Source organism: Carcharhinus amblyrhynchos, chromosome 8 (genome assembly GCF_965287045.1).
Source record: "Carcharhinus amblyrhynchos chromosome 8, sCarAmb.v2.hapA, whole genome shotgun sequence".
In the NCBI taxonomy this organism is placed as follows: Eukaryota; Metazoa; Chordata; class Chondrichthyes; order Carcharhiniformes; family Carcharhinidae; genus Carcharhinus; species Carcharhinus amblyrhynchos.
In genome coordinates this window covers 92902046-92917704 of record NC_137331.1, presented here as the reverse complement: position 1 = coordinate 92917704, position 15659 = coordinate 92902046, and the positions used below count along the sequence as shown (strand labels likewise).

Genomic DNA, 15659 nt, shown 5'->3' with positions numbered 1-15659 from the left:
AGGAAATTCAGGAGAAATGTCTTTAGCCAGGGAGTGGCTAGAATGTGGAATTCATTACCATAGAGGGTGCTTGATGCAAATAACATAGATGCATTTGAGGAGATGCAAGCTAAACACTTGAGGAAGAAAGGAATAGAAAAATCTGTTGATGGGAGTAGATGAATAAGGCTGAGAGAAAGCTCGTTAGAGCAAGCACACCAGGATCTGTTGGGTTTAATAACCAGCTTTTGTCTTGTGATTACTATTTAAGACGTATAATTGGGATAGAATAAATAGAACTTTATTCATATATTAAACCCATGACGTGCCATGTGAGTGTTGGGGCCGTGTTAAGGGAGGCTTACTCTCTACCGCCTCACCCGCCACGGAATCAGAGCAAGCCTGTTCACCTTGGGCAGGAATTTCTAGTTCAGCTTGAGCAAGACCATAAAATCCCACCCTATGTCTTACTCATTGCTGTATCTGCTGTAAAAGTGTTTGGAGCAGCACTATGAAAAATTACAATCACAGAATCCTCAGAGTGCAGGAGGAAGCCATTCAGCCCATCAAGCCTGCACCAACAATAATCCCACCCAGGCCCTATCCCTGTAACCCTATGTATATACTCTGTTAGTCCCCCTGACACTAAGAGACAAATTTGCATGATCAACGTAACACACACATCTTTGGAGTGTGGAAGGAAACCAGAGCACCCGAAGGAAACCCACACAGACATGGGGAGGACGTCCAAACTCCACATAGTGACTAGAGGCTGGAACAGAACTGAACTCGTGTCTCTGATGCTGTGAGGCAGCAGTGCTAACCACGAGGCCTGAAGTGTTATTTAAATATATGTATATTGTGCTGTAATTGTTTTCTTCTGACAAACAAGTTTTTTCATTTTACTTTGCATTCAATTCTAGTTAAAGAAGGAACCACAGGAGAAGTTTTTATCAGAGACCTCAAAGGTTGAGCAATTAACAATGTATGCACTGCACCTCTGTGAATGCCTGTTTGATCCATATCAAATCTGGAGGCGGCATTTGAAAGGGTGAGTATACATGACTGGTGCACAATGATTACCTAATAAATGGCCCCACTTATTATTGAGGACATGAGCTTGAGGACCAACTTCTCTCAAGCTCTCCTTACTGATCTTCCCACATTGAGTATTCCCTAAACCTAAGCAAGTTCAGAAAACTGTAGGCTAATTCCACTCCACACATCCCAGCCCCCGGCCCTTTTCCTGCACACCCTTGCTCTCACCCTGTGCCACGGTGAACTCATTTGAAGATCCGTGTCTCCCATTTCATCCACAAGTCTTGGAAAATTTTCTTCTCTTAGTCTGGATGATGCTCCTGTAGTTCATTTTTGGAAGCTGGGCATCAAGGTCAGTATTCGTTGGCCATCGTTTGTTGCATCAAACTGAGGTCAGAATTTCACTGGCAGGCCTGCCCTGGAGGCTCGCAGAATGGCATTTTCCATTAGCTTTGGGCGGGTTCCTACAAGTCTCGGGTGGGCATGCCGGTATAATTACGGCCAACAACTTTGTCAGGTGATTAGAATTACAGATAGGCCATGCTAAAAAAGGATCTATTCAAAGTCATCAAAATTGTTGATAATTTCTTTTTAATATCAAGAAGTTGTTAAAAGGGTTCTAATTCTCAAAGCCTCGGGGTGGAATTTGAACTCCATTCTCTGGACTATTAGCCCACACTACAGGATTGCCATTGCATATATCATAACTACTGCACTGCTCAATCCTTACCAAGCAAATCTGTGCTGGCTTTAATTTTTTCCAAGTGCCAATAATTTTCTCTTGGAATAACTTTTCCAAAAGTTTTCCCACCATCAACATTAGACTTCTGGATCAGTCATTTCTGGATTTATTGGCTTCTCCTTTTTGTAAAATGGGTGGTAATATTTTGCAATGCTCCTGGCATTATCCCAAATATAATGAACATTGCAAGATTGTAACTAGAGCCTTCTCAATTTCTGGTCTTACTTCCTTCATCCCACCTGACATGGGTGGATTTTCTACTTTGACCACTATCAACTTGTCAATTATTTCTTCTTTTCTATTTCTGTCCCATCATTTTTTTATTGCCTGCACCTTCACTATGACATTGGCAGAAGACAGCCTCCATAAGAAATTCCTTTTGGTCTCTAATTGGCCTCACCTATTGATTATGGGATATGGGGTGGGGGGGAGGAAGGATGACGCTGTTAAGTTAGATGATCAACTATGATCATAATCAGTGGCGGAGCAGGCTTGAAGGGCCGAAGAGTCTCCTCGTGCTCTTATTTTTTTTCTATGTTTCTATTATCCTTTTATTATTGATAACAGAGGTTTGGGTTCCCTTTCATGTTGTCATTTCATTGAAGAATAATTTTCGTCCAGGACAGCAGGAAAACTGTACACTTCTTTACATGGGATTTTGCACCTCCATCTTTTTAAAAATATATTTAATGGGACGTGGGCGGCGCTGGCTAGGGCAGCATTTTTGTTTCCCATCCCCATCTGAGTGGGTAATGGCTGTTACCCAGAAAGAACCTGCCCTCAAATGTCAGCCTTCACTGAGTACTGATGCAGGTTTATGATTGGAAAACAATGATTCACAACATGACTGATGTCAGGAAGTTCTTCATCAAAAATGGGTCAACAGTTGCATCAAACCAGAGCTGCTCAGTAAAAACTGACTGTGCTAATGATACTGACATCCTGGGAATTAATAAGTAAGACTTATAGGCGGGACAGTAAGTTGCAGTGAGGAAATAAGAACTTTAGAAATGGATATGCACAGGTTAGGAGAGTGAGCCAAAATGTAGCAGATGGAGTTTAACATGGATAACTATGAGGTCATGCATTTTGGACTCAAAAATGGGAAGGCGACTTATTATTTAAATAGGGAGAGACTTTGGGGTGTTCCAATGCAGAGGGATCTATGTGTCCTCATTCATGAGTCACAGAAAACTAGCATGCAGGTACAGCAGATAATAAAGAAAGTGAATGGAATGTTGGCATTTATAGCTAAAGGAATAGGATATAAAGCTATGGAAGTATTGTTGCAACTATGCAAGGCATTGGTGAGGCCGCACCTGGAATATTGTGCACAGTTTTGGTCCCCTACATGAGGAAAGATGTGGTGGCACTGGGGGCAGCTCAGAGGAGGTTCACTAGATTTGATTCCAGAGATGATGGGTTTGTCGTGTGAAGAGAGATTGAACAATTTAGGCCTATACTCTCTGGAATTTAGAAGAATGAGGGGAAATCAAATTGAGATATTCAAAATGATGAAAGGTATGGATAAGGTAGACTTGGAGCAAATGCTTCCCTTGGTGGGTATTCTAGGACAAGAGGTCATAGTCTTAGAATAAGGGGTAGTAAATTTAAAACAGAGTTGAGGAGAAACTACTTCTCTCAAAGGATTGTGAATCTGAGAAATTCACTATCTCAAAGTGTGGTGGATGCTGAGACAGTGAGTAAATTTAAGGAGGAGTTAGACAGATTCTTATTTGATAATGGGTTGAAAGATTATGGGAAGAAGGCAGGAAAATGAGGATAAGGAATATTTCAGCCGTGATCAAATGGCAAAGATGACTCGATGAGCCGAATGGCCCAATTGTGCCCCCAAATCTTATGAACTAATGAACTTGGGAAGTCATTTTCTGCGCAGCCCACTGTGTATTTTTCAGTTGGAAAGGTGACCCATCATTGGCTGGTGCCAGGATCTTCTGGTCCCTCTGTTGTCAACAGGGTTTCCCCATAGATCTGAAAATGAAATTGGTGATCTGCTTACAAAGTTTAGCTGTTAGCAAGGAACCTGCTAAAAGCCTAACTCTGCTGATCTTTTTTGGTTCCAGAGAGATTATCAGTTCCATGGAAATGAGTAAATATAAATTTGCACCAGCTGTCTTACCTCAGGAATTCGACACATTCTTCCATGGTAAGTAAAACTGGGAACTCTGACAGTAGCAGAGGGCTGGGATTGTGTTATGCATAACATTCACGCCACACAAATGCTAGTCAATGACCATTTGCAACAAGAGAGAATTTAACAATCGCCGCACCCCGCCTCCACTATTAACATCATGGGGAATGCCATCGACCAGAAACTGGATTGGACTAGCCATATAAATATTGTGACTACAAGAACAGGTCAGAGGCTGGGAATTCTGCAATGAGTAATTCACTAGCTGATGCCCCAAAGTCTGTCCACCTGGCACAGATCAGGAGTGTGATAGAGTACTCCTCCTCCAGCTACCAGAATGACTGCAGTTCCAATTATACTCAACAAGCTTGACACCATCCAGGGCAATACAGTCCATTTCAAAGGCATACCATCCAGCACCTTACACATTCACTCCCTCTAGCACAATCACACAGTGACAACAATGGGTAACACCTCCAACTTGTCAAGTCTCCTTAGACAGCACTTTCCAAATTGGTGGTCTCTATCACCTAGCAGATAAGTGCAGCAGATGCGTGGGAACGCCATCAGCTGCATGTTCTTAACTAGGAGCATCCTAACTAGGAGCCATATCGCTGTTCCTTCATTGTCCCTAAGTCAGAGATATGAAACTCCCTTCCTAACCTCACTGTAGAGTACCTAATTTCCTTAGACCCTTAGAATTACTTCACTCCATTTTGATGTGTTCTGAGATGGCTTTTAAGTCCAATGTGCAATCTGCAGACTCTGACAGATGCTGGGTATGTGGTGGTTGGATGGTTGGGTAGATGAATGTTTGGGAGGCTGGTGCTCTCTCTCCAATGCTTCAACTTCACCTCTGTGACTTCCTAATGAAGCCTTATGCTGTATTAAGTGTTTTCCTAAATGAATCTTCTCCATTTTGGTTAGGCACAAGCTAGGGCCTCCAATAATTTGAAGGGGATGTTTGAACTTGAGGATATTCCCAAAGCTTTTCAGTTGTCCTCCTGGGACTCTCCTGCCATGAGTTCCAAGAGCAATTGTTTTGGGAATCTGGTGTCAGGTATATGAATGGCATATTCTGCCTAGAGCTGGTTTGAAGGGAATAACACCCTTGATGTTGGGAATGTTGGCTTGGTAGAGGACCTTGCTGTTGGATGACCATTCTTGACATCAGATTTGAGGGATCTTGCCAAAACACTGCTGATGGTATTCTGCATTGCTTTGGGGTACTTGCCGGACATTATCCTAATTCTGTGGAACATATAGGAGTGCAGAGATCTCTGCTGTCCAGTAAGCCATGGTGTTACTACACTAGATGGACTGCAGTGGTTCAAGGAGGTGGCTCAACATCACCTTCTCAAGGGCAATTAGAGATGGGCAGAATAAGAGGGAGCTTGGAATGCAATGAGTGCAAGGGCTGGGATTATCTGTGCAGCATAACACAGACTTGGGAATGTCTACCAAACAGGATAATACAGACCTTGGAATATATTGCAGGCAGGCTTACAGAGAGCTGGAACTTCAACAGAATAGCACATCAGGAAAGGCTCAAAAGAGACTGCTGATTCACTAACATTCATTTTTCATCTGTCAGTAGAATTGAAAATTATCCTTGCTATGTACTTTCCAGCATATGACACGAGGGAAAATGGAGTAATTCAGATTTGGCGATGGGGTGAAATTTGTGATATCGGATGAGTCAACCTTTTATACATTCCTCCCAATTCTCATTTATAATGACCTCAATGAAAGTGGAAAGTACAAGAGGTATATAATAGATGGCCATTTCACACAAACAACCAATGTCAAAACCATCCCCATTATGTGCATCACACTGTTAGCTATCTTGTGTGTGAAACACTGTGTGTGACACACCATGTTATTCTGTGTGTGACACACTGTATAAGAACATAAGAACTTAAGAACTAGAACATAAGAACTATGCTATCCTATTTCCAGTACACATGCAGCCATGAATTGTTCACAGTAGTGACAGGTGTTTTACGGATGATTTCTCCCATGGGTGTATGGCAAGGGAGCTTGATTCAATGAAGATTTTATCATACAAGTTCAATGTACCCACCTGGAATTATTCTAATCCATGTTTGTTGTTTTTGTTCACAATCTTCACAGAAAGTTTCAAGAACAGCCAGAACTTGCCAAAGACAATCCACCTACGACTGATATATCTCTATGGAGCCATTATCAGTGGGAGTAAGGTAAGGTAAAGCTTGAGTACTGATCCCATAGCTCGAATCTATAGCAATCTTGAAAAGCCTTTTCTTTTATGCAGTTTATATGATGCATGGTCTCTTCTCATCTTCAAGAAGGGGAGAACTTGTGTTTCACACCTTATTTAGATTTCTGAACATCCCAACATGCTTCACAGTCGATCAATTGTTTTGAAGTCATTTTATACACAGCAAGATAGTGATTGAGCAAGGAATGTTGGCCAGTCTTTCTCTGTTTTAACTTTCTTGTCTCCCTTTATTTCGTCATTACTTCTACAAACATTCAAACCTCCAAGCTCACTATCCTACAGACCCTTTCCCCCTATCTGCATCTTCACTGAGCTACACAGAAATTGTAATGTTTTGCCCAGTCCATGTTGGTTTTTACTCCTTGCATAAGCTGCATCCCCAAACTCACATCACAATGATAAATGCCAAAATGGTTTCTTTAATTGTGATAACCCCCACGGGGGATCTATGAGGAATCACTGATTGATTCCCCTGGTAACAAGCAGTGGCCTGCCCAGCTGGAACTCATTACCTGCGCCTTTTATAAGGCAGGCCCAAGACTGGGCCTGCTGAACAGTAGTCCCAGGCAGGGACTAATGTGTGGACACTACGGTAGTGGTTTCACTTTGCACTCTGTAATAAACAATGTTCCTTTCTAGTTGGGCTTCCTGAGTCATTACATTGCTGATGAGGAACAAGAAAATTTTCAGACCGCCTTGCCTGTCAACGAACTCAGTATGACAGTGACAGGGAGATATTGAAAATGCCGCTGTTCGAGAAACTGGAAACTTATGATGCAGGTGTGAAAGAGTGGCCCCAGTATGCCAAGAAATGAGGTATTTCTTCTGGGCAAACGGGATAGAAGGGGATGACTGGCAAGAAGTCATCCTCTTGACTGCTTGTAGGGCTCCAACTTTCAGCATCATAAAATGTTTCACCTACCCAGCAGCCCCAGATTCAGAATCTTTTAATGACTTGGTAGATATGGTATTGAATCACTGTGGCCCTAAACCATTTGTTATATTGCAATGCCACTGTTTAACACAGCAAATAGACTGCCTGGGGAACCAGTCAGTGAATTCTTGATGAGACTGTAGAAATTAGGGGAACATTGAGTACGGGTCAGCACTTCTGGAAGTGTTAGGCATGGTTTAGTACGTGGAATTAATAATATTGCAACCCAATGAAAGCTACTGACTGCATCAACTCTGGATCTCAAGAAAGCCATACAGCTGGCCCTTTCCCACGAAAACAAGGGAAAAGGGAGCCCAGGAGCTTCAGCGGTCCACAAACAGTGCCATCTTCAGCCTTGGGTGACCCCCCCCCATACCACAGAACCAAGTCCCCAGAGGATAATGCTTGCGTCTCCCAATTGCTGCTAAGAAAGGATGATTGGAGTCAGAGGCCATGAGATTCCAGAACTAGATCGGAAATCTCTCCACAATACAGTGAGGAGCGAGCACATCCATGTTGCACTTGTGATCATAGAGTCCGCCCCAGACAAGGCTACTGAAATAGGCAAAACATGCACCACCCAGGCCAAATGGTAAAGACACCTCGGGACAGGGCATTTCAAATTAACCTAAGAATGAAGAATTGATGCAGCTAAAGAGGAATTGATTCCGCATCCAAGTGGCTCCAATCAAGATTAAACTCTAGGTAAACCCCTAGACTCAGAGGTAGACACAGAAGCTGCTGTATCTATTATTAGGGAGCAAACCTTCAGGCGACTCTGATTGGGCATCTTACCTTTAAGACTGCTAAGGCTAGATTGACCACATATACTGGGAAGCCCTTATGTATTGTTGGGACCACAGATGTCCTATGCAATGCATAGAAGACTTGTATGCAAAGCTGCTTGGGGGTCACATATTTTCCAAATTAAACATGAGTCACACTTACCTGCAACTGTAGCTTAAGGTGTCACCCAGGAAGTATGTCATCGTAAATACTCACAAAGGACTCTATGGTGATGGAGAACATCCTTCAAGGGATGCCCAGAGCTTCAGTCTATTTGAATGACATTTTCACCTCAGGAGCTACTGCAAGGGAACATTTGAAGAGTTTGGAGGAGGTCTTACAGCTTTTTTCTGATGTTGACATCCGATTAAAAAGGTAAAAATGTGTGTTCCAGGTCAACAAGGTAACATACCTCAGGTACAACGGAAATTTATTCCGATGGTCAAAAAGGATAGTAGGAGGAGAGGTAATAAGCCGTGGATAACGAAGGAGGTGAAGGAAAGTGTTAAACTAAAAGCGGAGGAATTTAGAGTAGCTAAGAGTAGTGGGCGAGAAGAGGATTGGGAGAGGTTTAAATGTCAACAAAGATTGACAAAGAAGTTGATAAGGAAGGGTAGGAGAAACTATGAAGCTGGGCTAGCGCTTAATATAAAAAAGGATAGCAAGAGTTTTTATAAATATATAAAAAGGAAGAGGCTGGCTAGGGTGAATGTTGGTCCTTTAGAGGATGAGAAAGGGGACCTAGTGGTAGGGGATGGGGATATGGCTAAGGTATTGAATAACTTTTTTGTTTCTGTCTTCACGGAGGAGGACGTGAATAATTTGCCGGGTGTTAGCGATAGAAAGGTGGTAGGACTGGAGAGTCTTAATGACATTACTGTTACTAGAAAGGCGGTGCTCGACAGACTGGAGGGGCTGATTGTGGACAAGTCCCCAGGACCGGATGGAATGCATCCGAGGGTTCTGAAAGAAATGGCGGAGGTGATAGTGGATGCCTTGGTGGTTATTTTCCAAACGTCGCTGGATTCCGGGGAAGTGTCAGATGATTGGAAAACGGCTAATGTTATGCTGTTGTTTAAGAAGGGTGCCAGGCAAAAGGCGGGGAATTATAGGCCGGTTAGTTTAACGTCTGTGGTAGGTAAAATGTTAGAATCTGTCATTAAGGAGGAAATTGCGAGGCATCTTGAAGGGAATTGCTTGATAGAGCAGACGCAGCACGGTTTCATTAAAGGGAAGTCGTGTCTGACAGATTTACTGGAGTTCTATGAGGATGTGTCTAGGGCGGTGGATAGAGGAGAGCCGGTGGATGTGGTCTTTCTAGATTTTCAGAAGGCATTTGACGAAGTGCCTCACAAGAGGTTATTGCAGAAGGTCGAGGGACATGGAGTTGGGGGTAGGGTGTTAGCGTGGATAGAGGATTGGTTGTCAAATAGGAGGCAGAGAGTGGGGGTCAACGGGTGCTATTCGTATTGGCGGATGGTGACTAGTGGAGTGCCCCAGGGGTCGGTGCTGGGGCCTCAGCTTTTTAACCATTTATATAGATGATCTGGAGGAGGGAACCGAGTGTAGAGTGTCGAAATTTGCTGATGACACCAAGATTGGGGGAACGGCAAATTGTGCGGAGGGTGTGGAGAGTCTGCAGAAGGATCTAGATAGGCTGGGCGAATGGACCAGGAAATGGCAAATGGAATTTAATGTTGGCAAGTGTGAGGTGGTCCACTTTGGTAGGAAGAATGGTAGGAAGGACTATTACTTACGTGGCGAAAAACTGCAGCAGGCGACGGTGCAGAGGGACCTCGGGGTCCTTGTGCATGAGTCGCAAAAACCCAGCTTGCAGGTGCAGCAGGTGGTCAGGAAGGCGAATGGGATGCTGGCCTTCATAGCGAGGGGGATTGAATATAAAAGTAGGGAGGTCTTGCTGCAGCTGTATAGGGCATTGGTGAGGCCGCAACTGGAGTACTGTGTGCATTTTTGGGCGCCGCACCTGCGCAAAGATATTTTGGCCTTGGAGGGAGTGCAGAGGAGGTTTACTAGGCTGATACTGGAGTTGAGGGGGTTGAGCTATGAGGAGAGGCTGAATAAACTGGGCTTGTACTCGTTAGAGTTTAGAAGAATGAGGGGAGATCTCATTGAGACGTATAAGATGATGAATGGGATGGATAGGATAGAGGTGGAAAGACTCTTCCCGCTCAAAAAAGACAGTAGGACTAGGGGGCACAGCCTCAAGATAAAAGGGGGGTGGTTTAGAACGGAGTTGAGGAGGAACTTCTTCACTCAAAGGGTGGTGAATCTCTGGAATTCTCTGCCCGTTGAAGTGGTGGAGGCTGCCTCGCTAAATATTTTTAAGACGCAGGTTGATGGGTTTTTGATAGGAGAGGGGATTAAGGGTTATGGGGAGAGGGTGGGAAAGTGGAACTGAGCAGCGACAGATCAGCCATGATCTTATTGAATGGCGGGGCAGGCTCGAAGGGCTGGATGGCCTACTCCTGCTCCTATTTCTTATGTTCTTATGTTCTTATGTACAGAGTTGACAAAGATGGATTACACCCTGCCAAAGAGAAGGTGAAGGCCATAAAAGTGGCTTCTTCTCCACAGAACATAACGGAGTTGAAGTCTTTCCGTGGTGTCATAAATTACTATGGAAAATTCATACTGAACTTGGCGATCCTGCTGGCATCCCTCCAGATACCATTAATAAAATCAGAACTGGTCATGGCAAACATCACAAGAGAAAGGCTTTGCAAACATCAAACAACAATTGCTAGCCCATTATGAACCCTGGAATCACTCTTTGTAACCTGTGATGCCTCCCCTATGGGATAGGATCGGTATTATCACACCACTGGGACGATGGGACAGAACATCCAATTTGCGTGCACATCATAAACCCTAGTGGATGCAGAGAGGAAATATGCCCAGATGGTTGCCATTTCACCATATTAACTAACCACAAACCCCTGACGCTGGGCATAGAGGTTTGTGGCAAACCTCCAATGCTGGGCACTCTGTTAGGTGCCTCTTAATATACCTTACAATATGTCCAGGGAGACATATAGCCAATGTGAGCTGGCTGCCACTGCCCACCATCCTATCTTCTCCTCCAAAGTTGGATTAAGTCGTCATGACTGAACCTCATGGACACTCTGCCACTATTCACCGAGCAAACTCAGGCATGGACCCAAAAGAACCTGATGTTGGCAAAACTACATCACATTGTCCAAAGTGGTGGACCACAGAGGATTTGAAACCTTATCCCTCTAAATATCAGGAGTTGAGTATAGAGGTGACATTATCTTGTGGTTAGCCCTGGTGGTTGTCCTATATCCAGTCCAGTGACTAATACTTCAAGAATTGAACAATGGCCACCCAAATATTTCTAAGATGAAAATGCTACCAAGGAGCTATGTCTGGTGGCCTAGCATGGACAGTGATAGTGAAAACCTGGTAAATCTGTGCAAAACCAGAAGGCCCCACCAGCAGCCTTGTTGCACCCTTGGGAATGGCCGGGGAGACCCTGGGTGCAAGTACATGCAGATTTTGCAGGGCCATTTATGTGTTCCATGTTTTAAGTTCTCACTGACGCCCATTCAAAGTGGATCAATGTGCATCGGATGGCCTCTACTACCTATCACATTACCATAGAGTAACTCCGCCAATCTCCTATTGTGCATTGTATACCCAAGGTTCTCATGACGGACAATGGGACCCCGTTTACCAGCGGAAATTTCAGACCTTCATGACAATGAATGGAGTAAGGTGCATCTGCACAGCGCCCTACCACCCATCCTCAAACGGCCTGGCTGAGCAAACAGTCCAGACATTCAAAAGTGCCTTGAAGAAACAGACCACAGGTCCTCTAGGAACAAAGCTGGCACCTTTACTTTTTAACTATGAATATCCTCAGGGGAGCTATTGACGGGCAGACACCTTCAGACTAGGCTTAACCTGACGTTCCTAAATCTGGTCAGCAATGTCGAGTTAAAACATGAAGCCCAGAAAAGGGACCGCTGTGAGAGACCAGATAGAGGCTTCAAACCGAGAAATATGATCCAGCTAAGGAACTTCAGCAATGGCTCTCTGTTGATTCTGGGAGTTATTCTCAAGAAAACAGGACTGATGTCTTTCTTATAAGATAAAAATCAGGGAGAAGACCTGCATGTAGATTATCTCCATCGCAGGGAACCCTTTGCACAAGCAGTTGTTTCTATGGGCGTGCCACCTTCACACTGACCTGTGGATGGAAAACTCCGTCCTCTAAGAGTCAGTCACCTGGACAATGAAGATTATGACTCAGACACGGAAACAGAGGAAGCACATATCCTTATCGTGGCTCTTCGACGATCTTTGTGGAAGAGGCGTTCACCTATCCATCACACACTCCCCAATCAGACCCTCTAAGCGGAGATGAGGCCACGCGCAAAGAGACGGAGAAGGCCCCATCATCATGTGATTGAGGGAAAGCTTTTGGACTCACAGTGGGGGGGTGAGGGAAGGGCTGTGATAACCCCCATGAGGTTCTTAGGGAATCACTGATTGATCTCTCTGCGGGGCTCGATAAGTATGAGTTCTGCTGGTTGCAGGCAGTGGCCTGCCCAGCTGAAACTCATTATCTGAGCCTTTTATAAGGCAGGCCCAGGACTCAGCCTGCTTAACTGTAGTCCCAGATAGGGACTAGTGTTATACACTGCGGTAGTGATTTCATTTTGCATTCTGTAATAAGCTATGTTCCTTTCCAGTCAAGCTTCCTGAATCAATGCATTAATCTATGATAGCCTCCTGATCCAAATTTGGAAAAACATGAGATTGATGGGAAGAGGTAACCATCATTGGACTTAATGAGGATAATGAGCCCTGACAGTGGAGAGGCATATTTGACGTGTGTGACAGAAGCAAAGACCTTTTCAACTTATTGAAATAGATAGACTGATACAAAGGATTATTGGAATAAATTGAGTAAATGGAATTAGCACAAGGAACAGGAATAGGTTTAAAGTTAAGTGAAGTTTATTTATTAGTGTTACAAGCAGACTTACATTAACACTGCAATGGAGTCACTGTGAAATGCTCTAATCACCACACTCTGGCACGTGTTCGGAAACACTGAGGGAGAATTTAGCATGGCCAATGCACCGAACCAGCACACCTTTGGAGAATGGGTGGAAGCAGGAGCATCCAGAGGAAACCCACACAGACAGAGGGAGAATGTGCAAACTCCACACAGACAGTGACCCAAGCCAGGAATCAAACCCAGGTCCCTAGGTGCTGTGAAGCAGCAGTACTAACCACTCTGCCACCGTGCTGCCCCTAGGTTCTTTTGGATCTCACTATAAGGGGCTCGTCCTCAGTGGTGACCTCTGACTGAGTATCCACCGCCTCTGCCTCCATGTCTGAGCCATAATCTTCATTGTCCAAGTGACAGGCTCTTAGAGAACAGTTTCCCATCCACAGGCTAGTGTGAAGCACGCTGATGGTGGGCGACCAAAGAAACAGTTTCCCCCTGTGACAGAGGTAATTTAGTGTTGCATTAAGGTCTTCTCCCTGATTTTTACTTTATAAGACATCAGCCCCGTTTTCTCGAGGATAACTTCCAGAATCCACTGAGAGCCATTGTCGAAGTTCCTCACGTAAACCGTTTGAATAGGTTATTCTGCTATGTACCTGTCTGCCATTGAGGTGTACTGAACTCCATGTATTTCCCTTTGGTCCATATCCCTTAATAAAAATCTAAAGATCCAGGGCTAAAAAATCTGCCATTTTGTGGAGAGAATTGAAGATTCTCAGCACTATTCGTGAACAAGTTATTTCCTGATTTCAAATCTAAATGGCCTAGCTCTAATTTTAAGATGACATCATCTTGTTTTTGATTCCTCCACATTTATGGAAATAGACAGTTGTTACCCTATCATATCTCTTTATCATTTTAACAACCTTGAATAAATCATTCCTCAAGGGAATACAAACTAAGTTTATACAGCCTATTAATCTAAGCCCTGACTACTGCTTGAGCAGAGGATAAACACCAGCATGAGCTAATTGGAACAAACAATCTGTTTCTATGTTGTTATCAGAGTCATAAAGCAAAATCCTCATATCGCTGAAACCTATAAAGATACATCACAAGATAATTATGACGAGCATGGCCATTTGGGCCACTTTTGGTCATCTGTTGAAGGAGATCTTGGAATCCTTGCTAGAGTATAAAACTGTTTCTTTAACGATGTGGGGTTTCTGTCATGTGTGTTCTGACAGTCTATATGTTGATCACCCTTACTGATCTATGCCTTAAAATTGCTCTCTGAACCCTTTGTATCTCAATTACTATTTTTCTTTCCCCTATCTATTTTGACATATCTATAAAATTATCTCTCAGATGCTTATTATCAAGCTGAAAAGCCAAATTCCTCCAATGGAAACAGATCTGCAAAATGAAATCATATTTTCCTCCATTAATATAGCAAACCACACGTGGCTAATCTATTTCATAGAAGCTACGGCCCATTCAGTCCAACCTGTCTATGGTGGTATTTTTTTAAAATATAAGGATAACAGTCTTCATCAGTGTCTTATCTCAGTGGGAGTCTACATTAATGTAGGCTTAAGATGTCTACCTGCAGAAGTAGCCTCATGGCATATTTACATGATGTAGGGATGTCGGTGTTGGACTGGGGTAAACACAGTACGAAGTCTCACAACATCAGGTTAGAGTCCAACCAGTTTACAATCCCATTACTATCAAATAAACTGGTTGGATCTAACCTGGTGTTGTGAGACTTCTTACTATATTTACATGACTACAGAAAGCCAGATTGTTAATCAGTTTGCTTACATCTTAGAACCCAAACATACCCCTTTTCAATTCAGACATTGTATGCATAATCCTGTGTGACTGAGTCACCCAAGTTGCCCACTATTCTCATGTATTAACAACTGTTTGTTCAATAGTTAGTTAGCATGTGTGTGTTGCACATTTTGGGCAGGATTTTCTAGTCCGCATGCCACTGGGATTGTCTGATTCCACCAAAAATCAATGGACTTTGGTTAGGACAAACCTGTAGCAGCAAGTGAGTCCTGCTTGATAGGACCAGAAAACCCAGGTGATAGTCTCTTAATAGTCCATGTGTGCATTGACATTGGCTGTACATCTGGGTGGTGGTCCTTGCACAGAGAGTGTCATTCTCATGGCACGTATTGTGTTGGTGACTGCTGTTGTTCCACTGCAGTTGTTGGGGACATGTGGACCACTGGGATTGATGATAGTTCTGCACTCAGCACAACTGGTCCCTCCTCCTTGACCGGCTGATTGCAATGAAGGAACAGCATTTACCATGCCTAATCCATGTTAGGTGGATCTCTGAACACTGATGAGCAATTTAGCATGGCCAATTCAGCTAACCTGTACATCTTTGGACTGTGGAAGGAAACCAGAGCACCTGGAGGAAACCCATGCAGGCCTGGGGTGAATGTGCGAACTCCACCTAGACAGTTACCAAAGGCCGGAATTGAACCCAGGTCCCTGGCGCTGTGAGGTAGCAGTGCTAACCACTGTGCCACCGTGAGTGAAACTGGTCTTAAGATGTCTATCTTCAAAGGCAACCTCAAAGTGCAATCATATGACTACTAAAAGTCATAATTGTCAATCAAACTGGTTACATTTCAAAACTCAAACAGTGTTGATACGCCATGTGAGCTTTATCCCATTCTAAGTATCTCTTCACAACCTACCCTTGTATCTCTCTATTTCTTTCTCACAGGAATACAGTTACTGCTA

The 15659-nt window shown here is 43.7% G+C and overlaps 1 protein-coding gene across 1 annotated transcript in view; it reads left to right on the top strand.

Moving 5' to 3' along the window:
- nbeal2 (neurobeachin-like 2) overlaps positions 1 to 15659 on the top strand; it is a 227477-nt gene that overhangs the window by 98020 nt on the left and 113798 nt on the right. The window contains exons 5-7 of the mRNA XM_080194499.1: positions 903 to 1030; positions 3844 to 3926; positions 6045 to 6130. Coding sequence (XP_080050625.1) covers positions 903 to 1030; positions 3844 to 3926; positions 6045 to 6130 — 297 coding nt within the window. The remainder of the gene's footprint in view (positions 1 to 902; positions 1031 to 3843; positions 3927 to 6044; positions 6131 to 15659) is intronic.